Source organism: Jaculus jaculus, chromosome 12 (genome assembly GCF_020740685.1).
Source record: "Jaculus jaculus isolate mJacJac1 chromosome 12, mJacJac1.mat.Y.cur, whole genome shotgun sequence".
NCBI classification, from domain to species: Eukaryota; Metazoa; Chordata; class Mammalia; order Rodentia; family Dipodidae; genus Jaculus; species Jaculus jaculus.
This window is the reverse complement of record NC_059113.1, coordinates 33,459,604-33,476,063: the sequence shown is the minus strand read 5'-3', so window position 1 is coordinate 33,476,063 and position 16,460 is coordinate 33,459,604. Positions and strand designations below refer to the sequence as shown.

The 16,460-nt window shown below is 42.6% G+C and overlaps 1 protein-coding gene across 4 annotated transcripts in view; it reads right to left on the bottom strand.

The window, feature by feature from the left end:
* Specc1 (sperm antigen with calponin homology and coiled-coil domains 1) overlaps positions 1 to 16,460 on the bottom strand; it is a 310,970-nt gene that overhangs the window by 112,011 nt on the left and 182,499 nt on the right. For all 4 annotated transcript variants that reach the window (XM_045130800.1, XM_045130799.1, XM_045130803.1 and 1 more), the window contains 3 exons: positions 13,758 to 13,965; positions 8,810 to 8,883; positions 5,585 to 5,760 (listed from right to left, as the gene is read on the bottom strand). In XM_045130800.1, coding sequence (XP_044986735.1) covers positions 5,585 to 5,760; positions 8,810 to 8,883; positions 13,758 to 13,965 — 458 coding nt within the window. The remainder of the gene's footprint in view (positions 1 to 5,584; positions 5,761 to 8,809; positions 8,884 to 13,757; positions 13,966 to 16,460) is intronic.

Here is a 16,460-nt window from a genome sequence, read left to right as displayed (position 1 = left end):
GAGTGTTTTCAATGGCCTCCTTCTTGCTAAGCTGTCTTCAATGGATGCTCCTTGATAAGAATCATAAGAAGTCATCCTAAAAATAATGGCATTTACTGTTTCACACAGGTTGTGCCCTGCCATGTCTGCCCTTAGTGTCCTGCTTGTCAACAATGTCCTCCAATAGAAGGGTGGTGTGTAGCCCACAGAATCCCGATGCTCAGTTGCCTCTGTGTTTCTGTACCTGCCAAACCCCAGGCTCAACTTTTCAGGAAAAAGTTAGCTTTTTTTTTAAAGGTGCTGGGGATGGAAGCCAGGGCTTGGTTCATGCTCTGTCACTGAGCTATGCACCCCAGCCTCAGATCTGCTGTTTTAATTCCTTTTGTTTGCTTTTTTGAGGTAGGGTCCCAATGTAGCCCACATTGGCCTTGAACTCACAGCAATCCTTTTAAAGGTACACGACACCATGCATGGCTCTGTTTTAATTTCAATGGAGGTTCTCATTTCAGTGCCTTTCTATTAATAAAATTGGGAAGAATCCACAATTAAGAAAGTTACTAGTTATCCTTTTGTCCATTAACTTGTATGTCAGATAAAACGGATCACATTCAGGACCATTAGAAACCACGCTTGCTTGTTCCAGGCCCACAAGTCACACTAAGATCTGGAGATGCTACTGTGTTCATTCTTGAAGTTTCAAGGGTTGCACTGGAGACATGATGGCAGGGCTGGTTGAGAGAAAAGCCAGTTGGCTAATTCCAGCCTCAGAATGGAAGAGCTTAAAAAAACATGACACATTGCTTACTCATAGCAAGGCAAACACAGAAGGGGACTTGGTGACAAGAATGAATTAAGATTATGTGAGGATAATGCTGGGCATGATGGCGCACATCTGTAATCCCAGCACTCAGGAGGCAGAGGTAGAAGGATCGTTGTGAGTTTGGGGCCACCCTGAGACTGTAGAGTGAATTCCAGGTCAGCCTGGGCGAGAGTGAGACCCTACCTCAAAAAATAAACAAAACAAAACAAAAAAGATACATGAAGACATAGATAAATAGATATGTGTGTATATGTGTGTGTTGAGTGTACGCGTGGTGTATGGTGTATAGTGTGCTCATCTGCAGTGGCCTGGGGGAACAGTGTGTCCCCCTCCATCACTCTTGTACCTGTTTTTACTTGACAAAGTCTCTTACTAATCCCAAAGCTTGTCATTTGTGTGTGCACCCCAGAAATTCTGCAGTCTTTTCTCCCCACAGGATTGGGATTACAGACACATGTGGCCACGCCCAGCTATTTATGTGAGTTCTAGGGATCGAACTCAAGAGGTCTCATAAGGGGTCTCTCAGGCCTCTACAGGCCCTCATGCATGCACAGGAAGCTCTTAACTACTGAGACATGTCTCCAGCTTTGTTAGTTTTGATGTTTTTTATAAAACGGGGTCTTGGACTGGAGAGATGGCTGAGTAGTTACGGCATGTGCCTGCAAAGACAAAGGACCCAGGTTTGATTCTCCAGGGCCCACATAAGCCAGATGCACAAGGTGACACATGCATTTGGAGTTTGTATTCAGTGGCTGGAGGTTCTGGCATGCCCATTCTCTCTCTGCCTTTTTCCTCTCTCAAATAAGTAAAAAATCAAATAAATAGAAATAAATAAATAAGTAAGAGGGTCTTCACGTAAGCCAGATGCGCAGGGTGGCACATGCATCTGAAGTTTTTTTGCTGGGCTGGAGAGATGGCTTAGCGGTTAAGCGCTTGCCTGTGAAGCCTAAGGACCCCGGTTCGAGGCTCGGTTCCCCAGGTCCCATGTTAGCCAGATGCACAAGGGGGCGCACGCGTCTGGAGTTCGTTTGCAGAGGCTGGAAGCCCTGGCACGCCCATTCTCTCTCTCTCCCTCTATCTGTCTCTCTCTCTGTGTCTGTCGCTCTCAAATAAATAAATTTTAAAAAAAATGAAGTTTTTTTGCACTCTCTCTCAAATAAATAAATAAAACAAAATGTTTAAAACAGGGTCTTATGTAGCATAGGTCTAGAATTCACTATGTAGCTAAGGATGACCACAAACTTCTAATCCATCTACCTCCAATTCTCAAGTGCTGGGTGGGATTACAAGATATGCCATTGCACCCGGCAATTCCTCACATATCTATTTAATCAGTTCTCTGACCCTAACATAAAAATACAAGCTGAGAGCGGTGATCTATGGCCTATAGTCCTGACTACTTGGGAGGATGGGAAGATAATTTGAATTGAAAGCAAAAGATGTCCTAAACCCCTCAGAGCAGAAAAAAAAAATCTTTGAAAATGTAATGGGACTAAAGATCATTAATGAATTAAATAATATCCCACTTTTAGTTTTTAGTAACAAATGCTAACCTGTCCTCCTCCCCATGCTTCTATCTTGCCCAGCTCTCAGTGTGACTCTGTAGTGATTCCCTTGAAGCCCACCGATGCAAAAAGGGGGTATGAGCCACTAACCCCATGACACAGTCATGGTGCTCTTGGGATGCTCTTACCTTCTCTCAGTTGTGCTTGAAGGACCTCATAGAGGATGTTCTGCAAGTTCTTTGGCTGTGTCTGAACCATGAATGACCTTTGGGTACTTAAGAGATGACTGTCAAAGCCAAACTCGTTCAGCCAAGATGGAAACACTAAGTTGCCGCAGGAGCTTTGAGAATGTGGGCTGGTTTCCATTCTTGCTCACGTGGTAGCTTGGGAGCTGGGCCACCAGTGAGTAACTCAAATAGTTAATTCTTCAAGGGGAGTAGCTTTCCAGAAAAGTACAAAATCAGACAATAAACTATCACTAGCAATTCCCTGCCAAATGCAATGGCAGGCAAGAACCATTTTGATGCCTAATGGTTTTCAGTAATTTGCCCTGCTCTGATTGCTGTCAGTTTTAAGGATGGAGAGGTCTTATGGTAAGGGACCAAACTGCTAGATTTGAGAGGTTGATTTAAAATTCTATGAAAAGCAAAGTAAAACATGAGCATGTTAGATGTAGTACACGGAGCCCTAAACTCGTGGCGAGTTTCTATTACATCAAGTCTTGAAGCTTGGACTTTATGTAAGAAATGCTATATCTCATACAATAATCTACTTATGGCATCACAACAATGTAGTGCTTAGATTTTACAAACCATTTCTTTTTATTTTTTTAACATTTATTTTTAAATACCATAAATGCCATAGATAGGAAACAATCTAGTTTAACTTGATTTCTCTTCCAAAGACATACAGTATAGAAGCAAGACAAACAAAAGCAGACATAAAAGCAAAGAGTGACCATGCAATCACCTTAGCAGGGAGACACCAGGAAATCTTGCTTTCCTATCCTCCTCCTGCTTCACTTAAAAAAAAAAATGAGGTTAAGGCACCTGCCTGCGAAACCTAAGGACACAGGTTTGATTCTCCAGTACCCAAGTAAGCCAGATACTCAAGGTGGCACATACGTCTAGAGTTCATTTACACTGGCTGGAGAGGCCCTGGTGCACCCATTCTCTTTCTCTACCTGCCTCCCTCTCTCTAATAAATAATTAATTTTTTTTTAATTTGCATCCTTTTGTGGTCGTAGGGTAAAAAATGTGACTGTAAAATCACAACTTTGATTTTTCAAGAGAAAATTATGGAATTGGCTACATTAATCCTTTTCTAGGGGTCATTTTGTAAAACAGTCGTAAACAAAGGAATACAATGCATGTTTCTGGAAGAGAAATTAAGTCACAACTTGGATTGTTTCCTATCAGTGGTATCAGTGGGACAGATAGGACAATCAAAGTAAAATTCAGTGACAAAATCTATCTTTCACAATGCCATGAAGCAGATCCCAAGACTCAGAAGCAAGCCAACAAACAGCTCGTCCATCTCACAAGTGCATGCGGACCAGCACGCCGGCACGGACTAGCATGCAGAACCACTAGGTCTGACTTGAAAAGACAATGTTTGATATTTTAAAGACATTTAAGGGATGGGGAGATGGCTCAGTAGTTAAAAGTTCTTGCTTGCAAAGCCTGCAGGCCCACGTAAACCAGACAGATGGACAAAGTGGCACATGCATCCGGAGTTCATTCACAGCAGCAAGAGGCCCTGCAGTGCCTACACACACTCACAGACTCCCACATTCTTTCTGCTCGCAAATAATTTTTTAAAAAACAAAAGAATGGCAATTATACATACAAAAAAATTTTCAGAACATATAGGAATCTCAGAGTTAAGGACACTGACTCTTGACTAGGGAACAGTAACACCACATTAGTAAAAGCCTAAAATGCTGCTTAAAATCTTATTTAAACTTCGAGTGATAACTAACTTCAAGTCTGCCTTAGAAACATCTTCCTTTCAAATATGGCTATTTAGTAGAGCCTCGGGGCGAATACACTGAGTGGTCTTCATTCTAAGAACAGAGGGAAAGTCAGGCATCAGCCAGATTTTTTGTTTTTGTTTGTTTTTTGTTTTTGTTTGCCAAGGTTGGCTCTCACTCTAGCCCAGGCTGACCTGGAACTCACCATATAATACCAGGCTAGCCTCAACCTCACAGTGATCCTCCTACCTCTGTCTCCTGAATGCTGGGATTAAAGAAGGGCACCACCATGCTGCTCAGCTCAGATCTGATTTTCAATGAAAGGTTTATGCCAAGGCCTTTTGTTTTTCTTTGTTTTGTTTTGAGATAGGTCTCATATAGTCCACATTGGCCTTAAATTTACTATATAGCTGAGAATGACCTTGAACTCCAATCCTCCTGCTTTGACCTTACAAGTGCTGGTGTGTAACACCAAACCTGGTTGAAAAAAGACATTTTGCTGTTCTTTTTGAGGTTTGTTTTTAGTTTTTTTATTTTTACTTTTTATTGGGGGGGGTAGGGAGATTTCAATGTAGGGTCTTACTGTAGCCCAGGCTGACCTGGAATTCACTACATAGTCTCAATGGTGGCCTTGAATTCATAGTGATCCTCCTTCCTCTATCTCCCAACTGCTGGGATTAAAGGTATACACCACCACGTCTGGCATTTGTTTTATTTTTGAGATAGTATTTCACTATGTAACATAGCCCTGGCTGGCTTGAAACTTATTTTTAGATGAGGCCTGCCTCAAACATGCTGCTATCCTTCTGCCCCTGCCTCCCATGTCAGGGCCTTTTTGAACTAATCCATGGGAGTTGGCAAACAGGCAGTATGTCCCTGGGCTGGAAGAAAAGAGTCCTTATCTGGTGACAGCTCTCTTTGGGAGTCAGTCCAGCTTCTTCTGGTGTATGAGACCTAGGCCAGTCATATGGATCAGCATGTGCTCCCAGCACTGGTAGAGGAAGCTCGAAGATATAATAGGTGTCCATTCTCTAAGCCTAGGCGATCTGGCTGGACCTTTCCCTTCACATATCAAGTGGAGAGTTTTTTCAAATATCTGTGCAGAACCTTAGGTGGAATGTTCCTAGTGATGGAACAGCAGCAACAATGGGACAATGGTCCTGGAGAAGACAGATAGGACCTGGCACAGAGAGCTATGAAAGCATGCCATTCCTCCATGATGCAGCCCCACATCCAGTCATCAGTGAGACACCAAGCACTGGCTGAGTGTCTGCCACTCACAGAAGTGCAGCTCTTCCTGTGACCCACCTGTGGCCCTGAATGTCTCCCAGCTCCTTCTGCAGCCTGGCATTTTTCTCCTCCTCCTCCAGCAGTCGCCTCTTCACAGTGCGCAGCTCCTGCTGGGCCTCACACTTAATGTCATTGGCAACCACCACAGCAGTCTGCAGATCTGCCTGGAACCGCCTCCACTCCTCTGTCTCCTCCTAAAAAATGCCAAAATCCACGTCTCCCTCAGACACAGGCCAGGAGTGCTGGGCTGGCATCTAAGAAAGAGCCCTAGAATCCCTGCATCCATTACTGAGAACAGATGGTCCTGCTTCAAGGGTGTCTCACTACCATCAAGAGACACAGATATGTCTCCCTTTATGGCACAGAGCTCTCCATCTCAAAATTGAACCATGCTTTGGTTTTATCCTGCCAATAATAATGTGTGGTTCTCCTTCAACATACAGGTCTTAGCAAAGTCATTCTGAATATAACCCCAATTGCTTAGGCAGTAAAACCACAGATTAACCCCTGGGACCTCATGAAATTACAAATATTTTGTAATGCAAAGGACACTGAATAAAGCAAAGAGGCAACCTACAGAATGGGAAAAAATCTTTCCAGCTATGTATCTGATAGAGGATTAATATCTAGGATATACAAAGAACTCAAAAAGTTAAATAATAAGAAATCAAACAAACCAATTAAAAAATGGGCTATGGAGCTAAATAGAGAGTTCTCAAAAGAAGAAATATGGATGGTGTATAAGCATCTAAAAAAATGTTCTAGGGCTGGAGAGATGGCTTAGTGGCTAAGCGCTTGCCTGTGAAGCCTAAGGACCCTGGTTCAAGGCTTGATTCCCCAGGACCCACGTTAGCCAGATGCACAAAGGGGCGCACGCATCTGGAGTTCATTTGCAGTGGCTGGAGGCATTGGTGCGCCCATTCTCTCTCTCTCTCTCTCAAATAAATAAAAATTAAAAATATAAAAAACTGGGCTAGAGAGATGGCTTAGCAGTTAAGTGCTTGCCTGTGAAGCCTAAGGACCCCGGTTCGAGGCTCGGTTCCCCAGGTCCCACGTTAGCCAGATGCACAAGGGGGCGCATGCATCTGGAGTTCGTTTGCAGAGGCTGGAGGCCCTGGCGCGCCCATTCTCTTTCTCTCCCTCTATCTGTCTTTCTCTCTGTGTCTGTCGCTCTCAAATAAATAAATTAATTAAAAATATATATATATAAAAAATTTAAAAATGTTCTATATCCCTAGTCATCAGGGAAATGCAGATTAAAACTACATTGATATTCCATCTCACTCCTGTCAGATTGGCCACCATCATGAAAACAAATGATCATAAATGCTGGCAGTGATGTGGAAAAATAGGAACCCTTCTCCCGGTGGGAATGCAATCTGGTCCAGCCACTGTGGAAATTAGTGGAGAGGTTCCTAAGACAGCTAAAGATTGATCTACCATATAACCCAGCTACAGCACTCCTAGGCATATATCCTAAGGACTCATCTCATTTCCTTAGAAGTATGTGCTTAACCATGTTTATTGCTGCTCAATTCATAATAACTGGGAAATGGAACCAGCCTAGATGTCCCTCAACTGATGAGTGGATAATGAAGATATGGCACATTTAAACAACGGAGTTTTACTCAGTGGTAAAGAAAAATGGAGTTATGAAATTTACAGGAAAATGGAAGGATCTGAAAAGGATTATACTAAGTAAGGTAACGTAGGCCCAGAAAGCCAAGCGCCGCATGTTCTCTCTCATATGTGGATCCTAGCTACAGATGATTGGGCTTCTGTGTGAGAAGGAAGAAACTCAATAGCTGAAGGCAGTAAGCTAAAAATGAGATATAAAGGGAAGAGAAAGGAAGGGAGGAGAGTACTTAATAGGATGGTATTTATACATGTAAGTAGAAGAATAGATTAAATGGGGATGAAAAGGCCCAAAGTGAGGTCAGGGGAAGAGACTGAGTAAAGGAAAGGTGGAGGGAGGGCTAATCAAAATCTAAGAGGATATAAATAAATCATATGGAATCCTCCATTTTTGGACAATGGAACACTCAGGAGCCGTAGATCACTGCTAGAAAATTTTCAGTGCCAGGGATGGGATACTTGCCAGTGAGTTGTTGGCCAGGGAGTTCCCTGATACCCCCAAAACATTATAGGCCATTGCCGAGGCCCTTGGTTTCCCACCAGGAATAGATGGTAAAACCCTATTGCTGAAGACTCCACATACTTGGGCTGCAAAGCCACTGAGAAATCCTGCTGGAACTGAGCTGATAACCTCCTCCATGTAGACCATCTGACAGAAAGCTGGAAGAAGCCATTCTACATGCAGTTCAATGGGAGAAAGAAATACTACCAGTGAAGATACTCAACAGTGGACACTGCAAGCCTTATAATTGGCCAGCCAGGCCAAATGAGCCAATGGGTGCAATAATGGCACATCTATTATGGTGGAAACCAACTGCCCTCTAATTGGACTGGAGGCCTGCTTCATGGGAGGGAATACATCCCTGATACTGAAAACTTAAAACAGGGGTAGTCATGAGCCCTAGGGGTGTAACATCTGCTGGTATCTGAATAAATGTATATACTATGCTTATCAAACTGCCCAATAAGCACTTCTCTTAATATTCATTCCCTTATATTAATGATACTCTCACTTTAGGTGGAGAATCTTCTCTTTTCAGATGGCAGTAACCTTGGGACGACTCAGAAAGTATCATAGTGCCAGAAAGAAGTGACTGGAGTTCTGAGTAACATCTCGATCACACCTTCCAAGGCTCAGGGTCTAATGCGGAAGAGGTGGCAGAAAGAATGTAAAAGCCAAAGGAAGGGTAGGACTCCTTACGTGATCCCACCAGACATAAAATGGCCTGGATGTCCATGATCTCACAGTGCCTGACACTACCTACACAAGATCATCATAAGAGGAGGAAAAGATCATGACATCAAAATAGAGACTGATTGAGATGGAGAGGGGATATGATGGAGAATGGAATTTCAAAGGGGAAAGTGGGGGGGGAGGGTATTACCATGGGATATTTTTTATAATCATGGAAGATGTTAATAAAAATTGAAACAGAAAAAGAATGTGTGGTTCTGAGCCATGATCTGGAGATATTCTACAAGAAGGCAGGCTAACACAGGCTAGCAAGACAGATAGGGCATTTTCCTAATCTGTCCAAAGCTAAGATAAGAATACTATGTACAGCAATGAGAAGGAGGCTCTGATCTACAGCTATAGCCCACACTCACCTTTATCTGCTTTGTCAAGGTCTTTAGCTGTCGTTCCAGGTCTGACTTCTGCTCCTCCAGCTTGATCACATTGCCTAGAAGTAGATGATTCAGATTGGTGTTGGGCAGTCCCAAGGCTCCAGGACAAGGTAAGCTGCATAGCAGGGAAGCGGTTACTGACACAATAGCTATGTAAATCCTCCCTCTACTCTAAATTCAGTTTTGAGTGTCCTGCAAGTGGAGCTGGAAGCTGGAGATTCCTCCTAGACTGGGACTAGGATGACATGTGATTTTGCTGGGTTTATTTTTGGTCCCCCCCCCCCCCCCGCCCCGGCTGCTTTGGCATAGTTCCTATGCCACCATCTTAATGGGAAGTCTAGGATGACATGTGAAAGCAGTGGTGCTTCTTTAGGTCATAACCCCAGAGACAAACTGTACTGCTCTGGAGCATTGTGGAAGGAGGCCTCGATAGGCAAGCACACATGTACCCCTGTGCTGGTCTTCCCTGATAGTCACACACAAGTATCCTGAATGGCTACTATTCCTAAGACATGGATGGCTTTTGTGTACTAGAAGATTCTACTACTCACTACTTCTGTGCCTTTGTTTCTAGGGTTGTGGTTCTTAATCACAGTTAAACCTCAGAATCACATGTGGCACAGGAGTGTAAGCCCCATTTCCAGACCAATGGGCTCAAAGTCTCTAAGGAAAGCCAGGATCTGGGCAATATGGTATAAGAGGCCACAGGAGACTCAATCACTTTCTGATTCAGGACAATTTCTGTCCCTTATTCTCCCTGCCTCCAATGCTTTCATATTGCTATCACAGTCATTTAAATCTCAATGTATCAGCCTTCTAGTTAAAATTTCTGAAGGGTTTATTTTTATTTTTATCTTTTTGGTTTTTCAAGGTAGGGTCTCACTCTAGCCCAGGCTGACCTGGAATTCACTATGTAGACTCAGGCTAGCCTTGAACTCATGGTGATCCTCCTACCTCTGCCTCCCTAGTGCTGGTATTAAAGGCATGAACCACCATGCTCAGCTTAGTTTCTTCTTTTTGTTTATTTGTTTTTGTTTTTTGAGGTAGGGTCTCCCTAGCTCAGGCTGACCTGGAATTTACTATGTAGTCTCAGGGTGGCCTCGAACTCACAGGATCCTCCTACCTCTGCCTCCTGAGTACTGAGATTAAAGGCATGCGCCACCACGCCCAGCTCCAGCTTTGTTTCTTGAAAAAAAATTTATATAAACCGGGCATGGTGGCGCACACCTTTAATCCCAGCACTTGGGAGGCAGAGGTAGGAGGATCGCCATGAGTTCAAGGCCACCCTGAGATGACAGAGTTAATTCCAGGTCAGCCTGAACCAGAATGAGACCCTACCTTGAAAAAAAAAATAAATAAATAAATTATATATATATATATATGTGTGTGTGTGTGTGTGTGTGTGTGTGTGTGTGTGTGTATGTATGTATGTATGAGCAAATGAGAGAGAGAGAGAGAGAATTGGTGAACTAGGGCCTTAGCCACTGTAAACAAACTCAAGATGCATGTGCCACCTTGCACACTTATGCAACCTATATGCATGAGTCACCTTGTGCATCTGGCTTATGTGGGTTCTGGAGAGTCAAACCTGGGTCCTTAGGCTTCACAGCAAGTGCCTTAACAGCTAAACCATCTCTCCAGCCCCGAATGGATTCTTTAACCTTGAACCTAGACTAGTACTTGCCTATTGGATCTAGAACAGCCTGAATTACATAGTGAGACTGTTTCAAAACAAAAGTGAAGGAGGAGGCTGGAGAGATGCCTTAGTGTACTGGCCTGTGAAGTCTAAGCATCTAGCTTTGATGCTCCGGTATTCACATAAGCCAAATGTACAAGGTGGTGCATGCATCTGGAATTTGTATGCAGTGGCTAGAGGCTCTGATACGCCCATTCTCTATCTCCTCTTTCTCTCTCTCAAAAATAAGTAAATAAATAAATACATAAATAAAGAAGGTCTGGGGAGATGGCTCAGTGGTTAAAAGGCATTTAATTGCAAAGCCTGCCAGTCCAGGCACAGTTCCCCAGTACCCACATAAAGCCAGATGCACAAAGTGGCACAAGTGTCTGGAATTCATTTTTAGGAACAAAAGGCCCTGATATGCCAATATTTTCTCTCAAATAAATAGATAAAAGTTAAATTTTAGGGCTGGAGAAATGGCTTAGCGATTAAGGTACTTGTCTGTGAAGCCAAAGGACCCAGGTTCGATTCCCCAGGACCCACATTAGGCAGCTGCAGAAGGGGTGCATACGTCTGGAGTTTGTTTGCAGTGGCTGAAGGCCCTGGCACGCCCATTCTCTCTCTGCCTGTCTCTGTTCTATCTCTCTGCTTGTAAATAAATTAATTAAATTAAAAATGAAGCTCAATTAATAAAATAAAAATTAAAAATTAAATTTTAGGGCTGTAGAGATGGCTTAATGGTTAAGATGCTTGCCTGCAAAGCCTCAGCACCCAGGTTTGATTCCCCAGGACCCATGTAAGCCAGATGCACAAGGTGATGCAAGCTTCTGGAGTTCGTTTACTGTGACTAGAGTCCCTGGCATGCCCATTTTCTCTCTTTGTTTCTCTCAAATAAAAAATTAAATATTAATACAACTATATTTTAAATAAAATAAAATTTTAAACTGACAGCAAATGAGGGAGGGAAAGAAGAGAAGGGCAAAGGAAGGAGGAGGAAGAAAAAAAAGAGGAGATCAGAATCCCTACAGAAGGTCTGAAGACCCATATGGTCCCAACCTGCCCTAGAAGTTCTGAATCAGCTTGTCAGGCCTGACAGGATAAGAAACGCCTCCTCCATTTCCTATTGTCTTGTCCATCTCTCAAGTATCTCATGGGAGGGAGGGATTAGTCTAGGGCTAGATTTGAGTGTCCCTGTGTTTCTAACACAAATATGCCTTAATAATACCTTAATATCTCTAACAGGCATTTAAAAGCCTCTCAGAAGACACTGCATTATTTTCAGTCTTGGATATATTATGATATAATCACACGAGGTAGGCTTGAAATTTGCTCTGGACATTAATTATATGCTGGTTTCTTACTGTGTCCAGCTGACTTTTAAGGAATTAGGGACAATAGAATCATATTCTTGACAGTGATATACCACAAACAAAACAGGTCTTGTCTGCTTCTCAAGGGTGTGCTACATTTGGAGAGGGACATGAACCAGATACTTAACTGCGTCCTCGAGCAGGACCGCTGAATGGGCAACGCTGGGTGCCAGGGCACCACAGCGCTGCTGCGCGCCACGTCTAATGACGGACGCGGCAAGCACTGTCACTCTCACGGTCTCTTCTTATTTACACTACTTAGATTGAGTCCCACGTATTTGCACTAGACAGTTGTGTGTGTCCTATCAGCATCAGAAATCTTATCTCCTCTTTTCTTTATAACATTGAGCAGGATTTTTAAGAAAATTTTTCTTCAGCTTCTAGACCTTTACAACCTTGCTAGGATTCCTATAAGATTCCTTTCTCTTATGCAACGTGAAGGGTCTGACACCTTCCTGACTGGATTACTCTAATATGGAGTTCTTAGGGTTTGGACATTGCAATACTGCTGTCCACTACATTGCTTTTCCCTGGCCTTCATCTCATGACCCACAAACTTAGTCTCTTTTCCATCCTTTCCTCAGCTTTGTCATCACAGGAGATATATCATTGCTCATGATGGATGTCACTCTAGCACTTTCCATAACAGCCCATGCTCAGATTGGAGAATGTTATCCTCTAGGAGGTACTGGATCGTTGACTCACTTGACATTGAACTCATGCTCATCACCATGAAAGCTTAGGCCTTACTGAGTTTACCTAATACATCTATTTCTCTAGTAAGGTATGTCTTAGCCTTCCTGTACTTCAGGGTAGTAGAAAGCACTTCAACACTGTAAAAGAGGGTCATCGGAAGTAGCAAAAATCACTAAAAACATGACAAAAATGCTAAATATATGGCATGGTATGAAAAGGACACTGGAACATGGTATCAGAACTCAAACAGAATAAAGGGGGCTTAAGCCTGGCCTCAGCAGGGAACATAAGTTCAGGATAACTGAATTCTCATTGCTCTCTCATGTCCAAAAACAACCATGAAAGTACGATGAATGCTACTCTAAGGGCCATAAACAAATGTTAGTGAGAGGGTGAATTCATGAATACAGAAGCTGTGAATAATAAGGATCAATTGGACACACTAAAGAACCTCCCAGGCAGCTGAGCTATTTTCATTAACGACTGATGCTGTTCAAAGCTTTGCGTATTAAGTCTTTGATTACAAAAGCAAAATGCATTAGATGTGATATTTGATAACACTGATTTGGACAAAAGCAGGCAATGTTTAATTTTTAAAATGTTCTTCCCCATTCAAAAAATAAAGAGCACATAAAACGCCAGGTATTGATGCCTCTTCAGTAACCATGTGGTGAATATCTGTAAGCTATCGAATATCCTACCATCAATGGGAAACCTGCTGGAATTGTCTTCTCCCTAAGGCACACACTGTTGCACCTAGCTCTCCATCCATCAGATCCACAAGACAACACACTGTCAATACCAGATGACTGCAATAAACAGTTTACAATGACTAACACTCTCAAGCCCTAAAGACCATCCATTGGAAAAGTGTGCGCGAACTCTCACACAATCTCAGCTCAATTCAGAGCAGATTTGGCTATCTAGAGACAAGCCACAGCATGGCTGTGCTGCACACCGTACGTCTGTGTGTCCAGATTTCACTCAGTCTTGTCATGGTCAACCATATTCTCTTGTCATCCAGACTTTGACTTAATCTTTGGGAGCTTGTAGGGCACTCAGAAAATGAGCATATTCTATACTGCAGCACATCCTCAGAGGCTCTTCTCTGCCACCCACCATCACCAATTTCTTAAGCATCCTACATATACTTGTTGCATGTTTCACTGAACTTGAGCTCACTTACTTTCCAGTTCACTAATGAGTTGATTATTGTGTAACTTGACGGCACGGTGCTGTTCCACCTGATCTTCCAATTCAAATATTGTTTCTTTCATGTCTTTGATCTCTGCATCACTCTCTGTCGCCTTCTCTTGCAGTTTTAGGTTGGTTCTGCTCAGCTGTTCTGCTTGATGGTCACAGATCTCCTTCAGGTAGGAATAATCCTTTTCCATCTAAAACAAAAGGAACATCCCCTGGTCAGTTTGACAAAAAATCTCTCACAAGTCAGACAGCAGCAAGGCTTGTTGGGTCACAGGACAGGATGCTCTGGCAAGTACGGTTTTCTATGCTCTCAGCCTCAGAAGCCACAGCACTGATGGTCAGAGAAACAATGGCTGGAGTCGGTAGAAATCCACGTACTCATGTAGCAGAAAGAAAGCTATATGTGCTGGGCAATGTGGTGCAAGCCTTTAATCCCAGCACTCAGGAGGCAGAGGTAGGAGGATCGCCGTAAGTTCAAGGCTACCCTGAGACTACATAGTGACTCCCAGGTCAGCCTGGGCTAGAGTGAGACCCTACCTTGAAAAAAAAAAAAAAAAAACAGAAGGCAGGCAGGCAGACAAGCAAGCAAACTATGTGTACTTAAATACTCTCCTTTCCCTCACCAGCTCCGTGGGGCTCTGGAACCACACTGGCAAGAGAGCAGCCTGGGCCACCGCCCCAGTTTCACATCTGCTGTGCAGCAGCACCCTCTGCTGGCGAGCTACAGTGTCCCTGATGCCCAATCTGCAGCTAGCCCAGCTAATCTCAGCCCTAGAAACAAGTCCTTACGGTGTTTCTTTGGAAGAATAAAGCACAAGTGTGACAGAAGTGCCCATTCTTTCTTTCTCTCTCACAAAGAAATAAATATATTTTAAGTATAATTAACATAGCACCCAGAGTGGATGAGATAACCATGTGCTCACTTAGCAACAGTTAAGTTTTGTGATATTTGCTTTAATTCAGTAAGACTTGTTAATGTTTCAGGCTTTACTCTCACTTCAACTAGTGATAAGTACTGTCCCAAAACTGATGTGGTCACTCCTTGAGGGGTTTTACACATTTACTATATATGTATATGTTCTTGACAATACATGGTATTGTCTTAGATATTTTAAAATGTTACATGACTGATTTATATATGGTCTTGCAATGTACTGAATTATACTGTAGTGTAGAGCAAATAATATGCTTTTGTCCTACACTAAAAAATGTTTATTATGGGCTGGAGAGATGGCTTAGCAGTTAAGACGCTTGCCTATAAAGCTAAAGGACCCAGGTTCAATTCTCCAGGACCCATGTAAGCCAGATGCATAAGGTGGTGCATGTGTCTGGAGTTCGTTTGCAGTGGCTGGAAGCCGTGGAATACCCATTCTCTCTCTCTATCTGCCTGTTTCTCTTTCTCTCTCAAATAAAATAAGAATTAAAAAAATTTAAATGCTTATTATACTACTGTAACCTGTTTAATGTGTTAAGATGTATGTACATCACTTTAGGTTATTTACTGCATATTAGAAAACTAATGCCTAAATATATTTTATTATTATGAACATGTTGCAATAAACAACATTGCCCCTTTTCTATAGTCATGTAATTGATGTTATTAAGTAGGAATGTATTTACCAGGTAATCTAAGCAATAGATTCCTTCTTAGATTTTTCTTCAAGTCTGGAGGTTTTCATATGCAATCATTTTTTCAGTTGCATTTCATGTGTACAACCTTCTGCCTGGAGCTCCATGGGAACAGTGACATCGTCTGCTATACTCACCTCAGTGTTCTTTGCAACTCAGAGCATCTGACACAGAGGAGGCACTACTGAGTATCTGATAGATTAGTAAGCAACAGACAGCAATGTGGGGGAAGCTGAGATGGATGGATGGTGATGGATGGATAGGAATAAGAACAGGAACAAACACGGGAATCAACAGAAGACTCAATATGGAGCACACTGCCTGTGCTAAGGTCAACCCTAATATGTAAAACCTGAACTTCAATTACTAAAGTGTGTAGCTTTGTATTATAATGTCCAATGTATCACTTCAAAGTGGGATGCACAAAATTTTTCTAATTTTTAAAAATATTTTATTTTTACTTATTTTAGAGGAAGAGAGAGAGACTGGGCACACCAGGGCCTGTAGCTACTGCAAACAAGCTCCAGACGCATGTGCCAACTTGTGCCTCTGATTTATGTGGATCCTGGGGAATTGAACTTGGGTCCTCTGGCTTTGCAGGGAAACACCTCAACCGCTAAGCCATCTCTCCAGCCCCACAAAGTCTGAATGATAAGGAAGCACACTACAATGGTCCAAGTTATAAACACTGAAGACAGACTGCCAGGGTTTAAATCCCAATTCTACCAAATCAAGTTTTTTTTTTTTAAGGTTCAGAGTGAGTTTATTAGATTAAGGGAAGAAAAGAACATAAAGAGCTCTTGTCCATGAGAAGGCAGGAGTGGGGTAAACCCATATTACATGTGTATTATTTTAGTATTTTTATTTAAATTTTTATTATTTATTTATTTATTTATTTGAGAGCAACATACAGAGAAAGAGGCAGAGAGAGGCAGAGAAAGAATGGGCTCCCCAGGGCCTTCAGTCACTGCAAATGAACTTCAGATGCATGTGCCCCCTTGTGCATCTGGCTAATGTGGGTCCTGGAGAATCGAGCCTCGAACCAGGGTCCTTAGCC